This window comes from Mus caroli, unplaced genomic scaffold (genome assembly GCF_978045245.1).
Source record: "Mus caroli unplaced genomic scaffold, Mus_caroli_1 scaffold_13, whole genome shotgun sequence".
NCBI lineage: Eukaryota > Metazoa > Chordata > Mammalia > Rodentia > Muridae > Mus > Mus caroli.
Window position 1 is genome coordinate 67,471,955 of NW_028227268.1, and position 25,191 is coordinate 67,497,145.

The following is a 25,191-nucleotide window of genomic DNA, read 5'->3' on the forward strand; positions in this document are numbered from 1 at the left end:
GGAGCTGGGGAGCTGGCTCAGCAGTTAAGAGCACTTGCTGTTCTTCCAGAGGACCTAAGTTCAGTTCCCATCTTCTACAGTAGGTGGGTGGCTCACAACGGTCTACAACTCCAGATCTGGGGAATCTGATATCCTCTTCTAATGTCCATAAGCATGTGCATTCAAGTGCACATAGCCACACACAGACATATAACTGAAAATAAAAATAAATCTGTTTTAAAGTGTAAAGTTACAACTATCAGGTACTTTTCTCATTAGTCTTTCACTGTGTTTAGTTTTATAAACTTTATTATTTTTAAAAATGAAAATAAATAAAAATATTACAAACCAAAATCTATAAACTTTATGAACTTATGTCTAGTTAGAATTAGCACTTGAAATGGAAACTCGGAAGCTTTATTTTTGATTAGGCACTGATCTACCACCAAAAACAAAACAAAACTCTCCATAACACAGCGCTAAATAAACAATTAACTTTATATTCTCTTTCATAACTCATGCCCATTACCTACATTCATCAGGTTATTCTTCATCCCCTTACATTAGACCATTCTTACTCTCTCTCCCACATGTTCTACTGCACCCACACAGATATTTATTTACATATGCACATATATTATTGGCTAAATTCTGCATATGATAAGGAACAGATTTTTTTTTCCTGAAAGTGTGTAACTTTGCTTAGTATTGTACATTCTGAGTACATGTCCCTCTGTACCCCTTACCTTTCTTCTTTTTTTTTTAAAGATTTATTTATTTATTTTATGGATGTGAGTACACTGTAGCTGTACAGATGGTTGTGAGTCTTCATGTGGTTGTTGGGAATTGAATTTTTAGGACCTCTGCTCGCTCCTGTTGGCCCTGCTCGCTCAGTCCCTGCTAGCTCTGGCCCAAAGATTTATTTATTATTATACATAAGTTCACCGTTGCTGACTTCAGACACACCAGAAGAGGGTGTCAGATCTCATTATGGGTGGTTGTGAGCCACTATGTGGTTGCTGGGATTTGAACTCAGGACCTTTGGAAGAGCAGTCAGTGCTCTTATCCACTGAGCCATTTTGCCAGCCCTCTTCTTTTTTTTAAATTGTATTACAATTTTTTCTTTTATTTTGTGTGGGAGAGGTGCATGTGTGTGGGTACATACAAAGTATAGCTCCCACATGAAAGTCAGTAAACAACTTTCAAAATATACATTTTATACATATACATTTTATATACACATTTGATATGTTATAAATATATAATATATAAATATATTTATATATATAATTTTCATTATCCATTCATTTGTTGTTTGGTAGCTAGGTTGATTCCAATTCTTTGCTATAGTAAATAAACAATCAATAAACACAGGGCACAGATGTCTTTATGACAGAGTATAAAATTATCTGGGTATATGTCCAAGAGTGAAATAGGTGAGTCATGTGATAGTTCTATTTTTAATTTTTGAGAAATCTGTAAAATAATTTCCACAATAGCTGTATTAATTAAATAATTCCACAATAGCCCCCAGAATTCACAAGCATGAATAAGGTTTCTTTTCTCTACTTCCCAACATTTCTTGTCAGGTTTGTTGATAATAGCCATTCTGACTGGGGTGAGTCTACCAACTGGTTTTAATTTCCCTTCCCCTGATAGTTAGGGCTACTCAATACTTTAAAAACCATTATTGACTATTTGCGGGGGGGCTGGGGAGGAAGGGGGTTGGTTTTTGTCTTGTTTTGTTTTTGTTTTTTTGGTTTTTTTTGAAGACTGCCTAGTCAATTACTCATTTATCTGTTGTTTGGTAGTTTTATTTCCTTGGGATTTATTTTCTGCAATTCTTTGTAAATTCTGGATAGTAGCCTCTTGTCTGGAGTGTAGATGGTAAAGATTTTCTACTGTTCTATAGATTGTCTGTTACCTCTGCCGATTGTTTCCTCAGCTACACTGAAATTATTATTTCCATCTCATCACAGCAGTTGATGTTTGGGAAGAAATTAATGAAATTGAGTATAAAAAATAATAGTACATAAAATCAACCAAAGAGTTGGTTCTTTGGGAAAAGGTAATAAGCTACGCAGCCCCTTAGTTACCTGGCTTTTCTCGCTTGTCTCAGAAGCAGCTGAATACCCCAGGAGTTCAGACAGACCATTTATCCCATGCCTGGGACTTAGTCAATTCGTGGGTGGACTGAATGAGAGTGTTGCCTCATAGCAAGCAGAACACAACTGTCTCTCTTTTGTGCCATAGTCACTCTCTTCTCTTGCATAGCCCACAAGGTGGAAAATATTCACACTCACCATCAGCAACACACGCATAGACACACACACACACACACACACACACACACACACACACATACTTCCATCATGGAAAGAGTAACAGAAAATGCTAGACATTGTATTCATATCCAACTATGCAAGTGTTTCCTAGCCAGATGAAGCAAGAATACAGTTGCTGACTTCTTACTTGTTTTAATGTCTCTGGGGCACCACACACATTGACACCTATTGATACATATATGTGACATAAACACGCATATATGAATGACATAAATATATGTTGGACAGAAACCAATTGCAAACAGAAATATATAAATACAAATAAACTCTTCCAAGTTCACTTAGAATAAATGTAGGAGACAAATCAAAAACAAATTATACACATGGGAGTATGCACACTCATTAAACTAGGCATGGTAGTGTATGGTTTGGGTCCCAGCATTCAGAGGACAGAATCGGGTAGATCTCTGTGAGTTTAGGGCCAGGTTGGTCTACATATATAGTTCCAACACTAAGTTCTATGCCAGACAAGACAACATAATGAGACAGAGAGAGAGGGAGAGAGGGGGTGGGGGGAGCTCCCTGGTGTAGAAAAGCCATGAAAGAGTCCTTTCTGGCACCTGCTTCTGCAGTACAAGAGAGTGAAGTTCTGCTAGTCTCATCCTGAGCTGGGAAAGGAAGCTTTGCTTGGGAAAAGACCTGAACTTGCAGAGAACAGAGAACCATTGCCCCAAGTAAGGAATTCCTGAATATGCTGGGTAAATAGAAGGACTGTCTTCCCTGGGCAGCATTGGAACAGAGAGTCCCCAGAATCCCCAGTGAGTTCCAGCGGGCCAGAAAATCCTGCAGAGGCTATTAATCCACTAAAGTCCCCTAGCTGGGAGAAAATCTGATTAACTCTACCTCTCCAGATGGGCTCAACTGTGAAATGTATATCACATTTCTGAAAGTCAGATAAGGTAGAGAAAAAGGCAGGTGAAGAAGAATTAGGGAAGGAGTGCCGTAGGAACAAGATGCACGCATGCACTCCTTGGTTCCTCCATTAATTTGGAGCTCAGTTTTTCCAGCCTGTGTGATGTGAATCAAATGTCCTCTGTTCAGATGGAAGAGTGTATCTTCTATCTCTTTCAAAAGAGTCAGGCAGGTCAGCTACCCCTTAACCCTAGAAACTTAAAAAAAAAAAAATCCTGAATTTCCCAACCACAGTAATCCTGGAAAGAGACTTACTCTATCCACCAGACCTTTTTTTTTTAAGTCTTCTGGGCTCAAATATTATACCTTCAATACTTTAACAAAATTGAGGGACCTTGTTCCATTGACCCTTTTAAAATGGAAACAGGTGCAGCAGCTCTCCACAGTCAAACATTAGACAGAGCTTGGGGAGTCCTGTGGAAGACTATAAGGAAATTTTGAGGGAGCCAGAGGAGTCAAGGACACCACAAGAAAACCTAGAGAGTCAACTAACCTGAGCCTGTGGAAGCTCAAAAGACTGAACCACCAACCAAAGAGCATGCATGGGCTGGTCCTAGGCCCTCAACACATGTAGCAGATGTGCAGCTTGGTTCCATGTGGATCCCTGAACAATTGGAGCAGCAGGAACTGTCTCTGACTCCATTCCCTGCCTTCCCCTAACTGAGCTGCCTTGTCTGGCCTCAGTAGGAGAGGATGCTCTTAGTCCTGCTGTGACTTGATAGGTCAGGGCCGGCTGGTACCCACAAGGGGCATTCCCTTCTCTGAGGAGGGGGTGTGAGAGTGGGACTTGGAGGAGAGGAGGAAGAGGGGGCTGCAATTGGGATGTAAAATGAATAAACAAATTAATGAAAAAATGATAAACTGAGTCTGCCTGAGCACATCTGGACTGAGGCTCATGGTGTTTACTTACATACAGCTATATTTAAAAAAAAAAATCATGGTAAGGATTTTGAAAGACTTAAAAGATAAATCCCATGATCTCTCTGGAGCGACAGAAGACCTGAAAAGACCCTGAGGCCTGGGAAGTGCATGAGGCTGGTCTCTGCCAGCACTCCAAGGGTTAAACTCAAGCCAGAGCCTAACGTGCAATTGGCCGAACCTGGAGAGAAGATATGGTTTTCGCAGCTGCGGGCCAATGAACACCCCGAGTGGGAGGGTTTGAAGCTTCTAAGGAGTTTTTCCCCCCATTTTCCCCTCTCCACCCCCTCCTGTCGGTCCTCGCCCCCACCATCCTCTACGCCGCCAGTTTGTTAAATTAATGCAGTAAGAAAGTCTGAAGATCTGAGGGAGTCTGGCCAGAAGAAGATGGGCGAGCTTAGAAATTGGAGATGCCTGTGAAAGCTTGGGTTCTTGAGCCCTGCTGGGAAGCCATGGACCCCAGCAGCCCCTGAAAGTTGTGGTGGGCTCTCTTGCTCCTGCAGCTCCAAGCAATGGGACACCTTTCCTGCAGCGATCCCAACTTATTCGGCGGGGACCAGAGAACGCGGACTGCAAGGCGGCAGCAGACAGGAACGGAGGCAGGGGAACGAGATTCCGGGACTCGGTCGCGATGCGCCAGCCTGGCACACTCTCCGACATCTAACTGAAGCCAGCACCGTCACCTGCTCCACCCCCCCCCCAACCCCTAAAACCCCTCGGGCCAGCCCAGGGCCAGAAAGAAGATGTCAGCCGGGTCTAAGGGTCTGAGGCCAGGGCTCTGATCCCCACGGATTTCTTCCTTTCATGGAGCTGGCCATCTCGACAGGAAAACAAGGGTAAAAAAAAAAAAAGGGAGAAGAAGAAGAGTAAAGAAAGAAAGAAAAGAAGAAAATATACCCACCCCCAAACGTGCCTCCCAGCGCCGCAGGGAGCCTCCAGCGAGTTGAGCTTCAGCCGCGCTCTTCCCGCCCGCAGCCGGGCCGGACGCTCTCCGTGGTGCTGAACCTGCACGACTGCCGCTGTCCGCGGTACCTTAGCTGCCTGGCTGCAATTCTCCCCCGGCTCTGACACCTCGTCCCTCTAGTCCCTGCCCCCTTAAACATCTGGATTATTATCCCTAGTGGCGTTCTCTGGCTTCGTAAGTGCCCATCGAAAACATTTTTGCACCCCCATAACTCGTGGACTTTACAGCTCAAGAATCTGGAAGATGTACAGCTTCAATACTCTGCGATTCTACCTTTGGGAGACCATTGTATTCTTCAGGTACGCGATTTTCTATACTGACCACTATCCTTATGGTGCAATAGGGGTTCAGGAGGAGTAGGGAGGCTGACTCTGCCGCGGCTTCATCAATTGGGGAGGGGGTGCTGTGTGCTGAAGGCCCTTCCATCCCTCTCCTTCCCCCACCCCCCACCCGCAGGGTGTCTGGCTGGTGCGTGTAGGTCCCAGACAGTGGCTGCTCCTGGCTGCTCCGGCAGAGGTTTGCCTGTTCTTTGCAGTCTGTCTGCTTACTGCACTCCCCGCAAAATTGGGGCCCTAGCCCCCTAGCCCCTCTGCTCGTTACCCTTCACTCGACTGAGGACTTAAGGGGAAGCTTTACGAGTTTTTTAGTTTAATTGGGACCGCATTCTCTCAAACCGCAGTGCTGGAAACCCCGGGTCTCCCGTCTGGGAGCGAAGTGACAACTAGCGGTGACGCGGAAGGTTGCAGTTGGACTGGCTGGGCACAAAACAGCATTCTGTCTCTCTTTTTGTTGTTTTGCTTCGGGGTCAGGGGTTTCTGTAGTTTGGAGCTGGGAAATAACGCAGTTATGACCGCAGCTTACAAAGCCCTAACTTAAGTGCAGATCAGGCCTATTTAATAATAGATGCTAGAAAATATTTTCCTTTTATAACTTTGACTCCATCCTCCCTGATACACGCTTCTTTCCAAACTCTGTTACAACAGACCCTCCGCTACTCCAAAGGGCAGTTCTTCTTTATGAATGGATGCCTATCCCTGCTGCCATAACTAGGCTCCCCACGCCCACCCACTGACTCCTAATTCTCTGCTTACAGGCTTGGCATTCTTGTGTTAGTCCAAGTGAAAAGTGAAAAATTACATCTTTAGGAAGTATTGAAACAGATAGGCCTTTCGTAAGTGGGCAAATCATGCCGTCTTCAGAGGAGATGATGATAAATTCCATCTATATGAATTGAGAAATATTCTTCCCAGCTCTGCAGAGATCGTTAATCTTCCTCATTCTAGCGCGTCTGCTTCTCATGTTTTACCACTGTGGTGAGTTAATAGGCATTTGGAAAAAAAACCCACTCCACTTGTTCTAAAAGCTAAACGACCACCAAATAAGATCTTCTCTGATTGTAAAACAGAATGTAAGCGTGATTTTATTGCACTGCAAAGAGTTGCTGGTTTGACTGATCCATTGGTTGGTGGTGTGAATGAGGCCTTCTCTCCCAAGTGACAGTTTCTGAAACTGAGCCTCTCTTTGCGTTTTTTTCCCTCTAGAGATGATGAAGGTTCATCTTCCCAGGGTTACCCACTGCTAAAGCTTTTAATGCCCTCTTAAAATAATTTTTAGCATCTCACTGTCCCAACCACAGCTTAGACTGTAAATAGCCAAATATTTTTTTAAGTCCAACATCCCAAGGCCTTGTGAGATTTACCTACTTCGTGAGATGGATGAGGTGGGAGGACTAGAAGAGTCTTGTCCTCTACGCACCCCCCATTCCTTTTTTTCTTGATGCAATCCTTGATTTTCTTCTCCCAGACATGAGCTTTCACAAAAAAAGGAGAATCGGTCTAAAAGGTCTGCATTGTAATCGCTCAGATAAGGGTGAGGCTCCGCTGTCTTAATTCTGCAAGTGAACTGATGGTGGCCCAGCTGAGTCTCCCTTCCCCTATATGGGTGAAGGCACCTATGAGCAGCAATGGGCATGATGGAGAACTCGCTGTGCTTATGAAGAAATGAGAGGCATAACTAGAGAGATCTGGATCATGCTGCTGCTGCTGCTGTGGCGACGGCGGCAGCACTATCGAAGCCAGAGAACTGGCTACTCCACTTCAGGAGTTAACGTTCAGACCCTTTGCAGTTTCCCGGAGAGATGAAGCCAAGAGGGTCACAAGGGAGTTAACCATGGAAGATGTCCTTGTTCAAATGGCACTTGCGTCTCTAATCCTTTCATCTTTTACATTTTAGGTGAGACATACAAAGAGCCTTAGCATTGAGGGTAAACAGAGGCCAGCAGCTTCCTTGCAGGTTACATGAAAATAACTACTCCTTCTCACCAAGGGACAGGCTTAGACTTAGAGTGAGCCAGTGTGTATATTCCCAGGGCTCAGGCCCTTCTTAGATCAAGTGAGGCTTGTCGCTCACCTGTTTGAGATTTCAAAAAAAAAAAAAAAAAAAAAAAAACGTGGGGGCCACCAGGGGGCTACCTAAGGTGCTGCATTGCATCTGTGAGCAACCAGCAAAGCAGCAACATCAACAGCAAAACAAACAAAAACAGCTGAAGTGAGTGGTGGGGGAGCCTCACGTGCTACCAATGCAGGAAGTGAATGGAGGCCTTGGAAAGACAGCTGGGGTCCTAGGAAACAGCATCAATGCAGTGTTCATTAGCCGTGTCCGCACAAATACATGGAAGCAATTTGGCTGAAGTTCCTGCATTCAGGTTAAATAGCCTAACATTTTAAATTTAGTATGTAACACCCTGTGATCCAATAACATAAATCTCGTGTCACTCAGAGGTCAGGGCCTTATATCTACAGGGGCTAAAACTAATATTCAATTTTTGATTAATTACTTAATACTCAAACACATTCCCTTTCCAACCCACCTTTAAACCAAAGGGAGCATGGCTTTGATTCCCGGAGCCCTGACAGAGGCTTATAGCAAGGATGAGACTAGTATAACCCCAACAGTCCCTTGCCTTCTCAATAACTCAGACAGACATGATCTAAAACAATGTTTCTCAGCTCCTGCACTTTCAGCATTTTGATCTTTGTAATTCTTTGCCATGACGTCTGCCCTGTGCGTTGTAGCAGTCTGTCTGCTGCCGGTAGCATTTTTTCTCCCTGATCACAACAATCAAAAATGTCTCCGGACATTGCAAACTACCCCAGGGTACAGTGTGAAGGGACAGGATTTTTCCAAGTTTTGAATGACAATAGAAATAAATACATTTTTAATCAGCTGCCCTGATGCACTAATCATAATAATGAAAAAGTCGAGATTGCTTGAGGTAACAACCCCTGGCAGAATACCCAGCATGTCCCACTGAAATAGAAAAGGATCTAGTTTGAGCTTCAGCAAGGGGTAAATACAGGAAGGCGTGAACCAAATCATGGGTGATTCTCCCAGAAGATCACCACATTTTCCTTAAGTACCACTTCCATTTCCCATCCCGATAGATGATGCCTTGTACTGAGACCCTGTGTGTCAGTCACTTGCTAAGAAAACTGATCAAAACCTCAAAATAAGGACGTCAATTCTAGGATGAGAAAAAGCATGGTAAATACATTGTTTAATGTCTCTATCACTATGGAAAGATAGATGACTATTTTCCTGAGATATGCCCTCTTGGAAAGGTTCCCAAGCTTATCAAGAAGGGCAGACAACCACCTTGATCTTTCTCCCTGGTAACATCTATGTTCTCCCCGATCCTTCCCACTGTATTTTGGGGACGGCAGAACGCATCTAGAAGTTTCTGAAATGGCCCAAGGACTTTTTCCTAAGATAATAAGCCTTTAAGGCAAGTCTGCATCAGGGACAGCCAAACTGTCAATCAGTCCACCTGCCCTCTGGAGCTTAGGGAAGATGGGAAAGAAATGTCATATGTTCATTCCCAACCGGCAGTTTGAACAAGGCCAATACATGGAATTATAAGTCTGCACATAACATCGGCAAATTTGAGAAATTGGGACGGACCGACCAGGGACATGTGGGAAATTTATCTTAGGAATGGTCTTATGAAAGACTGCAGCTAAATGGGGCAAGGGAGAGAGTGGAACAGCTACGGTCCATGGGTTCTGACTTCCAGAGTCAACTCTGCTCTCATCCTGCGACACAGTCGTAAGAAGGCTCTATTTTCAACTCAGATGGCTAAACCTAACCCTTGTAAGTTCCCTTCAGCCTTTGAGTAACCCATTATCAAAGACGGGACTCCATTTTCACAAAGGTTCTGAATGAACTGGCCCCAGTGGCTACCCTGCCTTCAACCCTTCACCAGGTATTAACTAATCATGTGATTGTGTGTCCCATTCAAAAACCAGCTACTCTGCAGGGACACATACCATCCCTGCAGAGAGGGACCTTTTCTCCTACCGCAGATGGTCTACAGTGCTTGCCTCCAAGTGCTCTGTGTACGGAGTCTGTGACAGCACCACACTGATGTGGTACCATTAACGTTATTTCCTTCATCAGCTGGCAGAAGCCAATATGATTTCTAAGATGGATGGTACTGTCTCCTGTAAGCTGGGCTTGAAGGTTCTTCTGTAGGGTTTTAAGTATGCTTTAGATAGTGCAGCCTCAGCCACAGCAGATTTGGGATCAGGAATGTAACTGTTTCCGCGTGACCTTGAGAAGACTCTGTGACCCTACTGAGTCTCACTTTGCTCACCTGTAAAATGAAAGGATGCCACCAATTACACCCTCAGAAACTTTTAGATGTTCCTGTTTGCAATGACCTTCTTCCAATCTTTCCCCATAATAATACAGTTAGGGTTAAAGTCATTGCAGCATATCCCAGCTATCACCAAAATAATAATAATAATAATAATAATAATAATAATAATAATAATAATGGCTGTTGCCAGCTACTCCCAGTCTCAAAACTCAGAAAGAACTGAGGACCTCAGCCAGCTACTTTCCTCTATGAACCATTCCCCTAAGGTAGACGTGGTGAATGACAAAGACTATAAATGTCATACCTTCCTAGGCCAAGAAATGTTGAGAGTGATAGGATGTCCCACCACTGCCGTATCTGAAAAATGATTTGAGAAAGTCAGATTCTCTTCTTTCTTTCAGTGACTGTTTAACATTTATCCGCCCCCCCCCGACCACGTAAAGCCTAATTTTTAGTTGTTTACTGAACTCATCCTTGACTTATTTGCCCATTGTCATAGCCAAGGGAATACACAGCTGTCAGAAACTGACTATCACAGCACAAGCAATGCCTCTCACTGAGTTGATCTAAGATGACACACTACTAAGGACCCCTGGTGTTTCCTAGTCAGCCCATACGGTTTGGGCAGAGGTAAATTCAAAACTGGCTATAGTCTCTGAAACATTTTATATAGGCTCCAAGTCTTCCCTAAGATTGCATGTATCTCTGATGTACCCATGGCCTCCATATTGGGAAACATTAGATTTGATTTAGCCAATGCAGCTGCAAGAGCATAGATTTTTTTTTAATGCACACAGAAATTCTGGCTTGAGGTAATTAAGAACTTTCTGGAATCTCTGCTGAATGATGCAGGAGCTACCACAATAGTTATGGAGGCAGGGAAAGGGGACTGGAGTCTACCTGCCAGGGGGATATAGAAATTCACACTTCTATAGATTATAAATTTGTGAGTGATTTCTTGCAAAAGAATAAATAAAATGCAGGTCAGAGACAACCCTGACAATGCTTAGGCCTCCTCTTGTCCTGACTCCTAACTTGCCTCCTGAGATTTTGGGGCTCTAAATCAGGCCAAGAGCACATACTTGGTATTTTTCTCATTCTTCAAAATAGATCAGATAATAACTAAATTGAGCAATGAACCTACACGCACAATGTAGCAAAGGATTATTAAAAGGAAGCCACCTTAGGTTATATTAAAAAAAACCTGCATTTAAGGAAGAAAACAGGCTTCAGAATGCACCAGAAGAACATAGCAGAAAATTTACCAATCCACAAATAAAGCCACAGGCACCATTATTGTTCCTGGCACTTACAGCCTCTCTGCCCTGAACTCCAGCTGTCCCCCACAAACCCTTTCCCTGTTAAGCCTAACACACAACCAAAGACACCACAGGGTGCTGGCAACTTCTTTGAGAAAACAGTTAGAAGGGAACCATGGCTGGGGCTGGTGGGTAGGAGGGGGGCTTAGCCACACAGTCCAGGCTCTGGAATGTGAGTACTTAAGAGGGGTGCCTGCGGCACCAAAGCTTTTGAAATGGTGTCTAAAGATCCCTTTGTGGTTTTCTGAAGTTGATATTGTCTGAAGCTAATTCAGCACAATTAGATTACCACTCTTAGCCTTTGAATCCGGCCTGTTCTGTAGGATCTGTTCCTAAATGAGTTTACCGACTTAACGGGTGCTGTTGACAACTGTGAATCCCAGCCGTGAAGTGGGCAGTGGTTCTCTCTCCTTCTTGCCTCGGGTGTGAAGGAAACCCATCCTCGTGAGCTGCATCCGCAGAGCTCCCACACATTCATTGCAGAGGGTCACACTGTCCCTCCACGTTAAGGAGTCTGAAACAGCATGAACTCTGAGCGGATCTCAAAACTGACCTCTCAAGACTAGTTGAGAAAGGTTTGTTAAAAAAGACAAATCCCAAGAAATTGAGAGGTTTGAGCTTACATAAAGAATTCTTGTTACTAAAAAAATAATGCGTGAAGAGACAATAGCTAATGCTGGCAGTGATGGAGAGACTTGGGGTATTGATAATGTCACAAGTGCACTCAGATCTCCAAACACTTCAGGTTGTGTACCTATATGGATAGCTTTGCACATGTCAATCAAACATAAAGGTAGTTTTAAAATTTAAATATTTGGGGGTGGGAAGTGGCTCAGTGGATAAAATGTTGAATTGAGTCCCTAGTGTCACAAAGTAGCAACATTTTAAAAGTAAAATACAGATTCCCCACCAGACTACGGAGTCAGAATCTCCAATGACTGAACCAGAGACTGAATTGTTCACAGAACCCTTTAAGTTGAAGCTTTTCAAACTTCTGGTGCACATCAGGTGCCAAGAGCCTGGCTGGAGATGTCATTGGGGGGGGGGGGGGCCTGAGAGTCAGTCTTTCTGCCAGCCCTCTTATGACCCAGTGGCTAACACAGAGAGAAGGTAAGGGTAGCGAGGCCCTGAGTCATCCTGACTGAGGCCACACGGGAAGAAACTCTTTCACGTTGCAGATACAAAAGAAAAGATAAACAACTTGCTTGCAGGGGGGCAGGACTTCCTAACCCATCAGTCACACATCCTTCCCTAAGTTTATTCCCCGTGTGTTGTGTGCAAAACCTTTATGCCCTGATGATACCCTTTATGCCCTGATGATACTACATAGTCTCCCTTCATTTCTTGCTGTTCTGTCTCCTTCTCTTAAACATAAGCACAACTCAAGGCAGAGCTCCTCTCCAGGGCATCCAGCCCTACCCTGAGATGGCCATGCAGTTCCTGTGTCTTTGTGCACCTGCAGCTCTCAGTCACACTCCACAGCCATGCAGTAAGAGCATGGAGAGAGAGAGAGAGAGAGAGAGAGAGAGAGAGAGAGAGAGAGAGAGAGAGAGAGGCAGCCAATGGATGAGAATGGCATCCCGACCCCAGAGGACTTAGGATACTGCAATGAGCATCTGTGGACTGAGGGAGGAGTGAATCTGATGTCAGAAGGGACTTGGGGGAATCAGGACACTCACCCATCTTCCTAGGCACCTGATCCAGCATTCATTAGAGGCTTGTTTGGGACTCCCAGAGGTGTGGAAAGCTCTGCCCCATCCCACCATTGCTCTGACTCCAGGATCATGCCCTTTCTTCTACATCCCTTTAATTTACCCACCTTTGCAGGGAGTCTGTTGCTATCTCATACCCATGAGAGTGACTGCTTTGTTCTGTGTGTGTTTGTTGCTATGTGTTCCTTGCAGCAAAACCCTCCCTAGCTCCAGAGGACTGCGGCAAGCCACCTTGCTCTTTCAGTAGCACCTCAGTTTGAAGCATAAGCTGCCCAATCTCCCAATCCCATTAAAAAGTAAAACAATTCCAGGTCAGTGGTACCTACCCCACAGCAGAGCTGAGAGAACTGAGGCTTAGAGGGAAAACATGTTTAGCCTTTGGGTGATTCAAGAAACCTGCCTGATTATCACAGGGTAAAGCCAGGTGCTATGACCTGTGCCTGTAATCTCAGCACTGGGGGTTCCTCCATATTGCTATGCATTTACTGGGGTTTTTTCCACCAAAGCCAGTCCTAAATTATGTGTCTTTGCAAACACACATGGCATTTTCCTGGGGAAAAAAAGAAATTGAGAAAAGGGAGACTCCTCACATTTACTCACATGTGAGTAAAACACACATTTTACTCACATGGTTGACACTGCCATGTGAAAATCCTTCCTCAGCCTTCTCTCTGTCCTTTTTCATGATGTCCCATCTCAGTCTGAATAGCAACAGCAAGTTAACAATAACAACTAGTATGTATGAGTCCTTATTGAAGGCTGGGTATGGTACTGACATTATGTTTCCAACCTTCATCCCTTCCACAGAAGGGACACTGATTACCCTCCAGCCCCACTGCACCTTGTCTCACAATTCTCTCAGGAATCCTAAGATGCAGGTACTATTTAACACAACCCCCCATTTTAGAGGTGACAAAACTGAGGCGTAAAAATGATTATGTAGCTCTCCTAAGTGACAGCTAGTATTCTAGAATGCACTCGGAGGGCTGGTGATGTGACTCATTTGGTAGAGTACTTGCCTCACACATAACACCCTGGGCTTTATCTCTTGCACCCAATAAAGCATGGTAATGATATACACCTGTAACTCCAAGTACTTGGGAAGTAGAATCAGGAGAACCAGGAGTTCAAGTCATCCTTAGCTACAGAGAAAGCTGGAAGCCAGGCGGGTTTACATGGTACCTTATTTCAGAGAGAAAGAAACAAACAAAAAGAGAAAGAAGGAAAGAAAGAAAGAAAGAAAGAAAGAAAGAAAGAAAGAAAGAAAGAAAGAAAGAAAGAAAGAAAGGAAGGAAGGAAGGAAGGAAGGAAGGAAGGAAGGAAGGAGAGAGAGAGAGAGAGAGAGAGAAAGAAAGAAAGAAAGAAAGAAAGAAAGAAAGAAAGAAAGAAAGAAAGAAAGAAAGAAAGAAAGAAAGAAAGAGAAAGAAAGAAGAAGGTAGGGAAAAGAAAGGGGAGGTAAGTGAGGGAAGGAGAGAGGATGGAGAGAAGGAGGAAAGGAAGAGAGACAACAGGAGTAGAGAAGAGAGGGGGAAGGGAGGGGAAAGAATAAGGGAAGGGGAGGGAAGGAAAGGAGAGGGGGAGGAGGGAAGGAAAGGGGAGGAGAGACAGGGAAGGGAGGGACACTACCTTTGATCCCACACTCACCAGGGTGGAGTCAGGAGACATTGAAGCAGATGAGGAAGATGGATGAGACACGTTCTGTCTCTCAAAAGAACCAAGAGCCAATCCCTTGTCGGCGTGTATAAATAGTAATAGTGTCCTTGCCCTACACACGAAAGTGAGTTTCCAACCTTCATCCCTTCCACAGGAGGGACACTGGCTACCCTCCAGCCCCACCAGCAAGGCTAAGACTACAGTTTTTCTGAGAGTATGGGTTCTTTCTCCCACTGCACTTTTTCCTCTCTGTCCCCAAGTCATCTGCGTGGAAGAGCTATCTAGATGATGGGAGCAGGTTCTTGATCGAGAGCCCAAGCAGGACAGCAAAGCACTCTAGCCTAGAAAAGAATAGTAAGAAACTATTGGTCCCCTGTTTGAAGACCAACAACCTGTGCAGCCACACTGTATAACTCCATCATGGAGGATCAAGTATCCTTAGTGTACCTTTAACTTCTTTATGGGTGAGAGTTTGAAGAGGAAACCCTGCCTCAGGGGCTGTCCACCTCACCCTATGCCTCCACATTTGGCTGCCAGAAAACAGAGCCAACAGTCTCTTCAAAACCTCTCTAGACCAGGAGACTGGGTGACCAGGTGCCATAGGTGGCTGTAACAATACACAGGGGGTGCGCAAGGATGAAGGTAGCCCTCCTGAGCCACTCTTGCTCTACCACCTGTTCTTAACATTTCTCCGAGCGACACAGAGACATCCCCCATGTGCCTCTAGCAGGCCAGACGTGGAAGGAAAATAATCAATACACACCAAGTCTCTGCCAATCAACTTTTGAAGCAGACCTGCTGCTGTGTTCCTTTATCTTTTCCTGTTGTAAACATTATAATTTGTTTGCATTAAGCAACCTAAGAAAGAATGTTGAGGACCAAACTACACAGGAATCTTATTCCCTAGGATGAATCATGGAACAGTTGGATATCCCTCCTTTCAGATTGTTTTTATACCACAACAGTCACCACAATGTTAGTACATTTGTGCCTGGCTTTATTCTCAGTGCCGAATATGGGTAAACCTGTGGGTTCCTCAGAGCTATGCTGTTAATCCAAACCTGTTACTCATCCAAATGTGCAGATGAGCTTCAAGAGTCTTCCTAGGGCCACCCAATCTGGACCAGATAGTCCTCAACTAGATTACAAGGGATCTGCCTTCAGAAACCCTTTTTCTGCTATGGTGATACAGTTTGCATCATACAGTAATGGAGTTAGTCTTAAACCTTCAGTCTGTAGCATGCAAGACCATCATGGTTCCAGTAGCTGTACTGACTTTCCCTTGAGCTCACCAGGTCTTTATCTGACACTTACCTTCCAGCGTGTGCCATGGAGCTCCCACCTCTGTCCCTATGTCCTTTACATCACGCAAACCAACAACCCAAGCCAAAGTTGTCCATGAATCCCTGCTCTGGACCCAAGGTAACACCTGATCCCTCCATAAAACTGGAAAGGGCACCACCTTCAGAGGCACTCGAAACAGCTCCAAGTTGGGATGCTGCTCGGATCCTGCTTTCCTTGTCGAGGGATCTCGGCTGCTTCTCAGCCTTTCTGTATCTCAAGCTTCCTGTCTTTGAAGGGCTGTGGATGTAGCTCAGTTGGTCTACCTCATGTCAAGCTTGTCATCCCAGCACTCAGGAATTGGAGGCACAAAGGCCAAGAGTTCAAAGTCATCCTGGGCTACATGATAAGTTCCAGGCCAGACTGAGATACATGAGTCTATTTCAAAAAACGATCTTATAGCTAGGAATAGTGACTGAAGTCCATTTTAAACACTTATCATTCTTTTATGTAGAAGAATATAAACCCTCAACGTGCAGTAACTCTCTCTCCACACCTGAAATCCTACCCATACCTCAAGATCCAACTCTAGCTTCCCTTCCTTCATGGGCATTCTCTGAGTAGATACCATCCCTACCACCAACTGAGCCTGAAATCACCTTTCAAACATCCCTGAAAACCTGGCTGGAGAAATGGCTTAGCCATTAAGAAGAGCACACTCAAGCCTGGAACTGGTGTCACATGCCTTTAATCCCTGCACTAGAAGAAGGCAAAGGTGGGTGGATCTCATTGAGTTCAAGGCCAGCCTGGTATATAGTGAGTTGTCCAGGTTAGCCAGGACTACACAGAGAAACCCTGTCTTGAAAAACAAAACAAAGCAAACAAAAAACACAAAGAAGGGCACACACCACTCTTCCAAAGGACCTGAGTTCAAGTCCTAACACCCTCATCAAGTGTTTCCTAAGGAAACCCTATATAACTATAACTCCAGTTCCAAGGGAATCTGACACTTTGTCCTCTGTAGGCACCCTAACACAACACACAGTGACACATACACTTAATCAAAAATAATGAAAGTCAAAAGATAAAAATATGTTTTAAGTCCTTGAAAATGTAAGCATCACCCCTCGCCCTTGGTTTCGGCAATGTGGCTTCCAGGCATATCAAGCCTTTCTAGCTTCATCACTGGAATAAAAACCCCTCGAGAACCAAGCTGTCTTCCTTGATGCCTCCCAGAGTTTCAACTGGCCCTTCTTGTCCCTCATGAGCTGTGCCATCCCTGTGGCTTCGGGTACATCATACACACGTTTGCTACTCTTCCCCTATATGTCTATTCACTGCCTCCTGTCATTGGGTGACAGAAGTCCAGGTCCTGGAGGATTCCACCCAACCAACCCTAAAGTTCTGCTGTATCTCACCATGACCCCTTTCTGCTCCAACAAATGAGTCATGGAGAGAGGATGAGTTAAAAGTGGTGGCTCCATCCTGGCCCTGACACAGCTGTAGGAAGTCCTTCAGGCTTTGTCTCACAGCCTTCCAGGGCTTGTCTGAGCTCTGGGCCTCCCCAAATATCTGAGTCATTGTAGATAAGATAACGTTGCTTCCCATCGTGTCCTCAGACTTGCAGAAAAACCACTTCCAAAGAACAAAACAAGCTTTCTAAGGTAGTATTCTCTAAGGCCATACTCTCCTGAAGGAATGTGATGTCATCAGAAATGGTTTCATTTGTAAAGAAGGCATGGACTTCATTGGAAGTAGCTTCCTCTCTGCGACCTAAAACAGCTACTAGAAAAGAAAATGTCTCCACATGAAAAGGGGCATAATGTTGTCTGGAAAGAGGGGCTTGAAGAGTTTGTTATTAACGTCAACATCTAAAAAGCTACACCTCCTGGAAGATAGGACTGAAGCTAAGTAAAAGATGAGATGTCCCACACCCTCTCATGTTGGATCACCTGGAGGTCAGAGCTAGCCAGGTCTTCCTCCACTAGCAAGCTCTACTGTGCATGCATGTTGGAGATACAGATAGCAACCATCTTCTTCTTTTGAGATAGGATCTCTCCCTGGCTAGGAACTCACCAAGTAGTTCACCCTGTGACTCACTGGCTAGCCAATGAGTCACAGGGACCCTCCTGTCTCCATCTCCTCAGTGCTAGGATTATATAAGCACAGGCCACCACACCTGGCTTTTTCTTAACGTAGATTCTGGGAATGAAGCTCAGGTCTTGATGCTCATGAGGCAAGCACTCTACCTACTGAGCCATCTCCTGAGCCCTCTTCTGTAACTGAGTCTTGGGTTTTCCACATCTAAGATGAGCTGAGACTACATTAAGATAATAGCCCTTCCAGCTGCTCTGGCATAAGGCTTCATTTCAGCTGGTAGCAGGAGATCCTGGTAATGCCATGCGTTAAATGTGGAGCAAGATTGTTTGAAGGATTCCAAAGGCACCATTGTCCTCCTCTGTGGCATGAAACTAATAATCGCTATCTGACAGATCACCATTTATGTTGAACGACAGTTAGCCAGCAGAGTATGGGTACTGCCTATGGTACCTGGATATCGTGCAAAGCAAGAGGGCCAGCACAATGGCCATTTAAAGAGGGCTGGGTGCCAAGGGTGGGCAGAGCATAGAGGAGTCCAACTGGCTGGAGGCGGGGAGACAGTAGAAAGATGGAGACAGTTTCATGAAGCTCAGGATAGTTAAACTGAGCAATGGGAAATGACTAATTCACAGGGAGCAATGAACGCAAAGAAAGAGAGGTTAATAGAAGAGAAAGAATTTCTCTGAGCCCAAGGACAAGAGTAGACAGTTCTAGGCTCCGTCACCCAGCTTCAGCCTGCTCACAACTGCCTGTCCCCTCCCAGTGGCCTTCTATTCAGCTGAAAGTGGGTCACTTCTTCACTCTGAAAAAAAAAAATTCCCCACTAGAAGCAGGCTATTGTCCTAAGTTATAAGGAGAGACACATGGACAAACAGTAGAGTTCTGGCCTCAGAACACTTCCTTCTAGAGGAACTTAAATACCAAGCTAAATGAACAACTGAGGAAATGAGTCTGTGGCTCAGTCAGTGATGTGTTTGCTGCACAGACATGAGGACCTGATTTTGACTCCCAGAATAGGCACAGAAAGCTGGGTACAGTGTAGATCCTGAAGAGGCAGACAAGAGGATACCCAGAGCGTTTGGACCAGCCAATCAGACCAATTTGGTGACCTCTGAATTTAGTGAAAGACCCTGTCTCAAAAACTAATGTGGAAATGAACACACACACCTGCACACACAACTACGTACGTACACACCTGTATACACACACACACACATACCTGTACACATACACAGATACCTGCACACACACATATACCGGCACACACAAGAACAAATATATAACACACATATAATAATATCTGAGTCTGTTAGCATTACAAAACCAGTGAAACAGGAGACTGGGCCAGAGCTCACAAAGATTTGCCCCAAGGTGCCTACTCTTTCACCCACTCTCCCCTTATCTCTGAACCCATAATACGGGGAGACGTAGAGATGGAAAGATAGGAGAAAGCTATATTTCCCTACAGATGAGGAGACTAAAAGACAGACAGGAGGCCAATGTCACATGACCAAAAAGAAGCTCAAGGTGATCCCAGAAAGTCAAAATGTCTAAGATAGGGGCAAATGAGATGGCTTTATGGGTAAAGATCCTTTTTACCAAGCCTGACCTGAGTTTGATCCCCAAAACCCACATGGTAGAAAGAGAAAACTGACCCCACAAGTTATCCTCTGACCTCCATACATGATCACACACATACAGACACACATACAGACATAATACATGCATACATACTTACATAAATGTAATAAAAATCTGTCTAATATCCAAGGTAAATGATGAGATTGAATGGGTTGGGAAAACTCAAGCATCATAGAAGTATAATTGGGAAAAAAAACCCACTTTTCACTTTTTGGTATGGCTAAGTGTGCTCATGTGAGGGGGTAAAGTATGGAGATATAGAACCAAATTTGTTTATTATCACCATCTCTTGAGAATGAGACTGTGGGAGACTCTTATTCCTGGGGTTAAATAGTTCTACAATGCTTGGGTGTTTCACTGTAATTCAAACTGTTTATTAAATGTGAAATTTTTTTCAAGTCAGGATTTCTCTGTGTATAGGCCTGGCTGTCCTGGAGCTTGCTTTGTAGATCAGGCTGGCCTTGAACTCACAGAGATGTGCCTGACTCTGCCTCCTGAGTGCTGAGTGGGGTTAAAAGCCTGCGCCACCACATCCAACTAAAATAAAATATTTTTGAAGGAAGAGAATGTCAGAGAGTACAAGCTTGGGGGGGAGGGTGTGGTGCAGGCGTGAGTCAGATATGGAAAAGGCAGATCCAAAACAGTGACAGTTTGCGCTGACTGCATTTCACCCTGGAGTAAATGAGCCTGAAGGCTGAGACCCTTTGGTGTGTTTGCAGAGATTTTCCAAGCAACTAAAAACTGCTTTCCTCGTTAAAGTCATGATGCTGGAAATACAAAGTCATTGGAAGATGTTAAGCCATAGACTTGGGTTTTTAATTTATTTATTTTGTGTGTTGGTGTATGTATGCACATATGAGCTGGGGTTTGGGTGTACACATGTCTGTGCATACATATGGAGTCCAGAGGACAACCCTAGTTGTAGTTCATCATAGTCTATGAGCCTCTGGAATAGGCTTTCTCATCAGCCTTGGACTCACCAATTAGGTTAGGCTGGCCTGCTAGAGAGCCCCAGGGATCCTCCTGTCTCTGTTTCCCCCAGGTTATAATGGCAATCACATGCTAGAATGTAATGAAAGCACATGATATCTGTAGGTTCTGGACTCCAGCTCAGGTCCTCACGTTTGTGTGACAAGCACATTACCAAATGAGTCATCTCCTCAACACCAGGCTTGCTTGGTATCTGATAACAAAGTGCTGGCCAAGACACATTCTTAACGAGGTACCTGGAGTCTTACCTAATATGAAAGGCTGTTTCATTTAACCTTCAAAGTGAGGGGCAATGGGAGGTGGAACAAGAAGTAAGCTAAAGATGGGAAGACTTCTCCTACCTAGTGCTTCCCATTCCGAGGGAGGACTGAGGCCACAGGAAAAGGCCCTTCTCCAGATTAGTGTCCAAACCAGACTAGAGCCAAGGACTCCATGCCTCATTCCCATGACAACTTTCCCCGGCATCTAACAAGATTTCTGCTGGTGCTGTGCCGATGAATAGCAAAGGCACAGGACAACCTTGTTTACATCATCAAGAATTTTACTTTAGAATGACAGCTTTGCCTTATGGACAAGAATTCCCCTAAGGAAGACTTCTATGATTAGTAGCATTAGCAAGGAACATGTGCGGCATACAGCCTGCCATATGTCGGGAAGTTTTTGAATGTCCCATGTAATGAGACATGGGTGTATCCCCATGGTTGAGCGTCGATTCAGCAAGTGCAAAGCCCTAGGTTCAGTTCCTAGAACCCTAAGAAGATAATTACTCCACAGGTATACACACAGGTATACAACTATTTGATTTAATAGCAACCCCATGAGGGAGGACCCACTACCACCCCATTTTTTGGATGAAGAGCCTAAAGCTGAGATCTTATTCAAGTTCAAAGTTTTATATGAGAAAGTCACCCCCCCCCATCTGAATATGCTGTTTTGACTATTCGATGAGGTAGAATGAAAGAAAGACCCCAAGGAGGAAAAGTGAGGGGCTCTGCCCAAATCACAGACTTGTCTAGTGAGAAAGGAAGGAGGTAATTTGGGACAGGCTTCCTCTGAACCCCAAGTCTGCCACAACAAACTCCGGGTTTCCTTTTTGCTCTAGCACCACAAGATTTGGAACTCAAGTTCAGTTTCCTTCACCCTCATAGCAGTTCTCTGTTACTCCAGTTCCAAGGGATCTAGCGCCCTCTTCTGGCTTACCTGGGCATCAGGCATGCACATGGTGCACAGACATCCAGGCAAGCAAACCACTCCTATGCATCAAATAAAATTTTATTTTCTTTAAAAAAAAAAAAATCACTGTAAAAAACACACACACAAAAGAAGGCTGAAGATGTAGCTCAGTTGGTAGAGTACTTATCCAGAATGCAGAGGACCCTGGGTTGGGTCCCCAGCACCACATAGACCAAGTACTCACCTGTACTCCCTACACTGGGAAAATAGGGACTACAAGAACAGGAGTTCAAGGTCATCCCCAGCTACATAGTGTATCTGATGGGCTATCTGTGACTCAGCCTCAAAAACTATTTGTTCATTTATATTTTTAAAAGATTTTCTTCATTCTTAATCGTGGACATTTAGGGGAGAGAGTATGAGCTCATGAGTGCTAGTTGCTGGGGCGGTCAGAGGTGTGTGATATTCTGGGACTGGAATTACAGGTTGGTAAAACACCATGTGGGGGCTGAGCAGTGGTGGCACATGCTTTTAGTCCCAGCACTTAGGAGGCAGAGGCAGGCAGATCTCTGAGTTTAAGACCAGCCTGGTCTACAGAGTGAGTTCCAGGATAGCCAGGGTTACACAGAGAAACCGTGTCTTGGAAAAGAAAACAAAGAAGACACTGTGTGGGTGCTGAAAATTGAACTTAGGTTCTCTGGCAGAGCAGTAAGCACTCTTAAGCACTAAGCCCCTCAAAGAGTAATATTCAACCAATGCATTAGAAAAATACACAAGTGTGTAGTAGAGGCCTGGTCCCTGCACCCTCCATCTCTGGCTGTCCTCTGTAAATCACAGGCAGGGCCAAGTAAAATTCCAGCTCCTACTTGAACACTGGCCAGAAACTCACCCAGCCGCAGGCAGCCTCTTCCATTACAGGAAAGCTCTGATGGTGAGACTATCCCATCCTCGGGTGCACGCAGCAGCCACAGTAAGAGAGTCCCACTCGCTTTGCCTGGTTGCTTGGAACAAGCCTACAAAACTACAGAAGCAGAACGCTCTTGGGGCTGGGGAGATCGCTCAGTCAGTAGTGTGCCTGTTGTATAAGCACAAGGGCTTAGGGTAGGATCCAGACAACCCACATAAAACTCCTGCTATGATGGCACCCACTTTGATGGCACCCACTTGTAATCCCAGCACTGAAGATGCTGAGAGAAACGGATCTCGGAGGCTCACTGGCCTGCTAGTTTAACCTACTAGGAGAACCCCAAGCCAATGAGACCCTGTCTCGAAGGATTAAGGTAGATAGTGCCTGAGGAATGATCACTAAGGTTGACCTCTCCCCGCCATGTATACCCTACCCACACACAAACACACACATATAAAGAAATACACACATGGAAGCACACGTGTGTGTGTGTGTACGCACGCACACACACACACCTACCTACCTATCTGGTCTTGCTCCTACCCTGCCACCTACAGGCCATGTAGCTTTCCTGACACATCACTTCTGCCTCTTGCAGCTTAGTCACCTCCTCTCTACAACAGGAATACAAACACACACCTCACAGAGCATCTTGCAGAAGAAAAATAGCTAATATTTGCAGACGGCTTAACTCAGTGCCTGGAAAAATAGAAAAAGGCTTCCAGACCATTGTTTCATTAAGTCAGGTCCCTGCTTCCCCACAACGGTCCAGCACACTGGTCCCTTTTGCCCAAGTCTTCTTTCAGCCAAACATCCAGAGTCCTTAATTATTCCTCATAGGTCAATTTCAAGTTTGTTTACCAGCCCAGTTGTTCCTTTCTGGATCTCTTCCAGATGCTAATATCCCTCTTAAAATGCAGGGCCTACAACCGAACACAATAAATTAGCCAAGATTTGAAGTGCAGCCCACATCCAGCAGTCCCTGCCCTCCCTTCCTCTTACAGGCCTTAGATTCTCCTGGGGTTCTCAGAGTGAAGAGTCTTAATCTAGGCTGGAATCAAATTGCAATGAAGGCCACCTACACCTTCTGCAAGAGTCTGAACTCATGGTGATGGCTATCAGATAGACCAAGCTCTCTGTGACCAGCAGTACAGTTGGCACTGAAGACATACTTTCTTATTTAACCCTAACAACTCTGGAGGGCACTCTGCTAGCATCATTATTTTCCTGCTAATAAATGGTCCTGTGAGACTCGAGGGACTTGCCCAAGGTCACTGCATGATAAAAGGCAGGATCTGTGTTGGGTTCTGTGTATGGTTCTCCTGTGTCTTAAGTATTCAAGGACACGAGGACTATCAGGATGAAAAATGCTGGAAAACGAGACCAGAGTGATACAGTAGAGAAAGGGACACAATGAACCACACCATGTGGGCATCCGGACCATCTGCCCTAAAGGCCACCCCATTCCCGTGAGCACGCACCAGTGACTGTGGTTACCTGGGCAATAGGAGCAAGTGCCTGAGAAGACAAGATGGAGGCGTCATCTCCCTTCTTATCCAACTGCACTATGGAAAATTAGAAAAAAAATCTAATGTTCTGCTCATGATGGTGCTGAAGTTCAGATGGGGTGGGGGCCCCACCTCACTATTACAGACGTCTACTTCAGAGTCGTGCCCAGCTGTGGACTCACCAGCTTTGTTTCTACAATAGGAGCAGAGATTTGCCTCAGTCGGACTTTCAGCATGACTTGTAATGAACTCGAAAATACTGCCAAAAGATTTTTGGTTTGCTGTTCAAGGGAGATCCTGAGGCAGGTGGCTATTTGGGTAACAGATTCATCAAAAGTCACTAATGCTGTAGATAGCCAGACAGTAGAAGCATGGTGGTGGCTCTGAGGTACATCCAGGTCCACATGACAGGGAAGGCCTCTTTCTGTATAGACACTTTAGAGGAACAGGTGGAAAGTCGATTGAACTCTTCCTTATTTAGCCCCAGTCAGCCATTGTGTAGTTACCCAATGAGTAGACAGTTAAAGAATGTCAGATGACTGACAGACATTCTTCCTGGATTACCATTACTGGGGTTCCACAGGCCGAAGGAGGGAAGAATCTAGAGAGGCAACTTCCCTTAGTATGAAACTAAATAATTACTATAGCTACTGGAATTGGCCGAGGCTTATCCAAAATGGAAGCGTTTTCCAAAATGGTGTGGCCCTGGCAGCCATTGTCTGTGCCAATCCACAGAAGGACCAGAGAATAAAGAGAAAGAGAGAAACAGACACATGCTGTCATTTAAGCACACTCTAGAATCATTAGGCATGATTCTAAAGATTCGGTAATGGGGGTGGGAGGATGCTCATTCAGAATCTCCCATGGGGTGGGGTGGGGGGGAACAGAAACAAAACTATCTATAGAGAGGAGAGAAAAACTAGAAGAAATTTACCATTATGCCACCCAAAAAATTCCTGATGGCAGGGTCCGAGGGATGGTATCCAGGTGGGTTCCATCTTTATTGCATTCTCATAGGACTTCTCCAACATGTGTCCACTGCCTCCATCATTGGAGGAAAACGCTGTGCTTTTAAAGCACTGCACAGCACTGAGCTGAAGGCCAGCAGTCATCTAATGGCTGGGCATTTTTT

General features: G+C 44.9%; 1 protein-coding gene across 1 annotated transcript in view; it reads left to right on the top strand.

The window, feature by feature from the left end:
* Positions 1-4,869: 4,869 nt before the first annotated feature.
* Glra1 (glycine receptor alpha 1) overlaps positions 4,870-25,191 on the top strand; it is a 95,668-nt gene continuing 75,346 nt past the window's right edge. Inside the window, exon 1 of the mRNA XM_021176382.3 lies at positions 4,870-5,417. Coding sequence (XP_021032041.1) covers positions 5,362-5,417 — 56 coding nt within the window. The 5' untranslated portion in view covers positions 4,870-5,361. The remainder of the gene's footprint in view (positions 5,418-25,191) is intronic.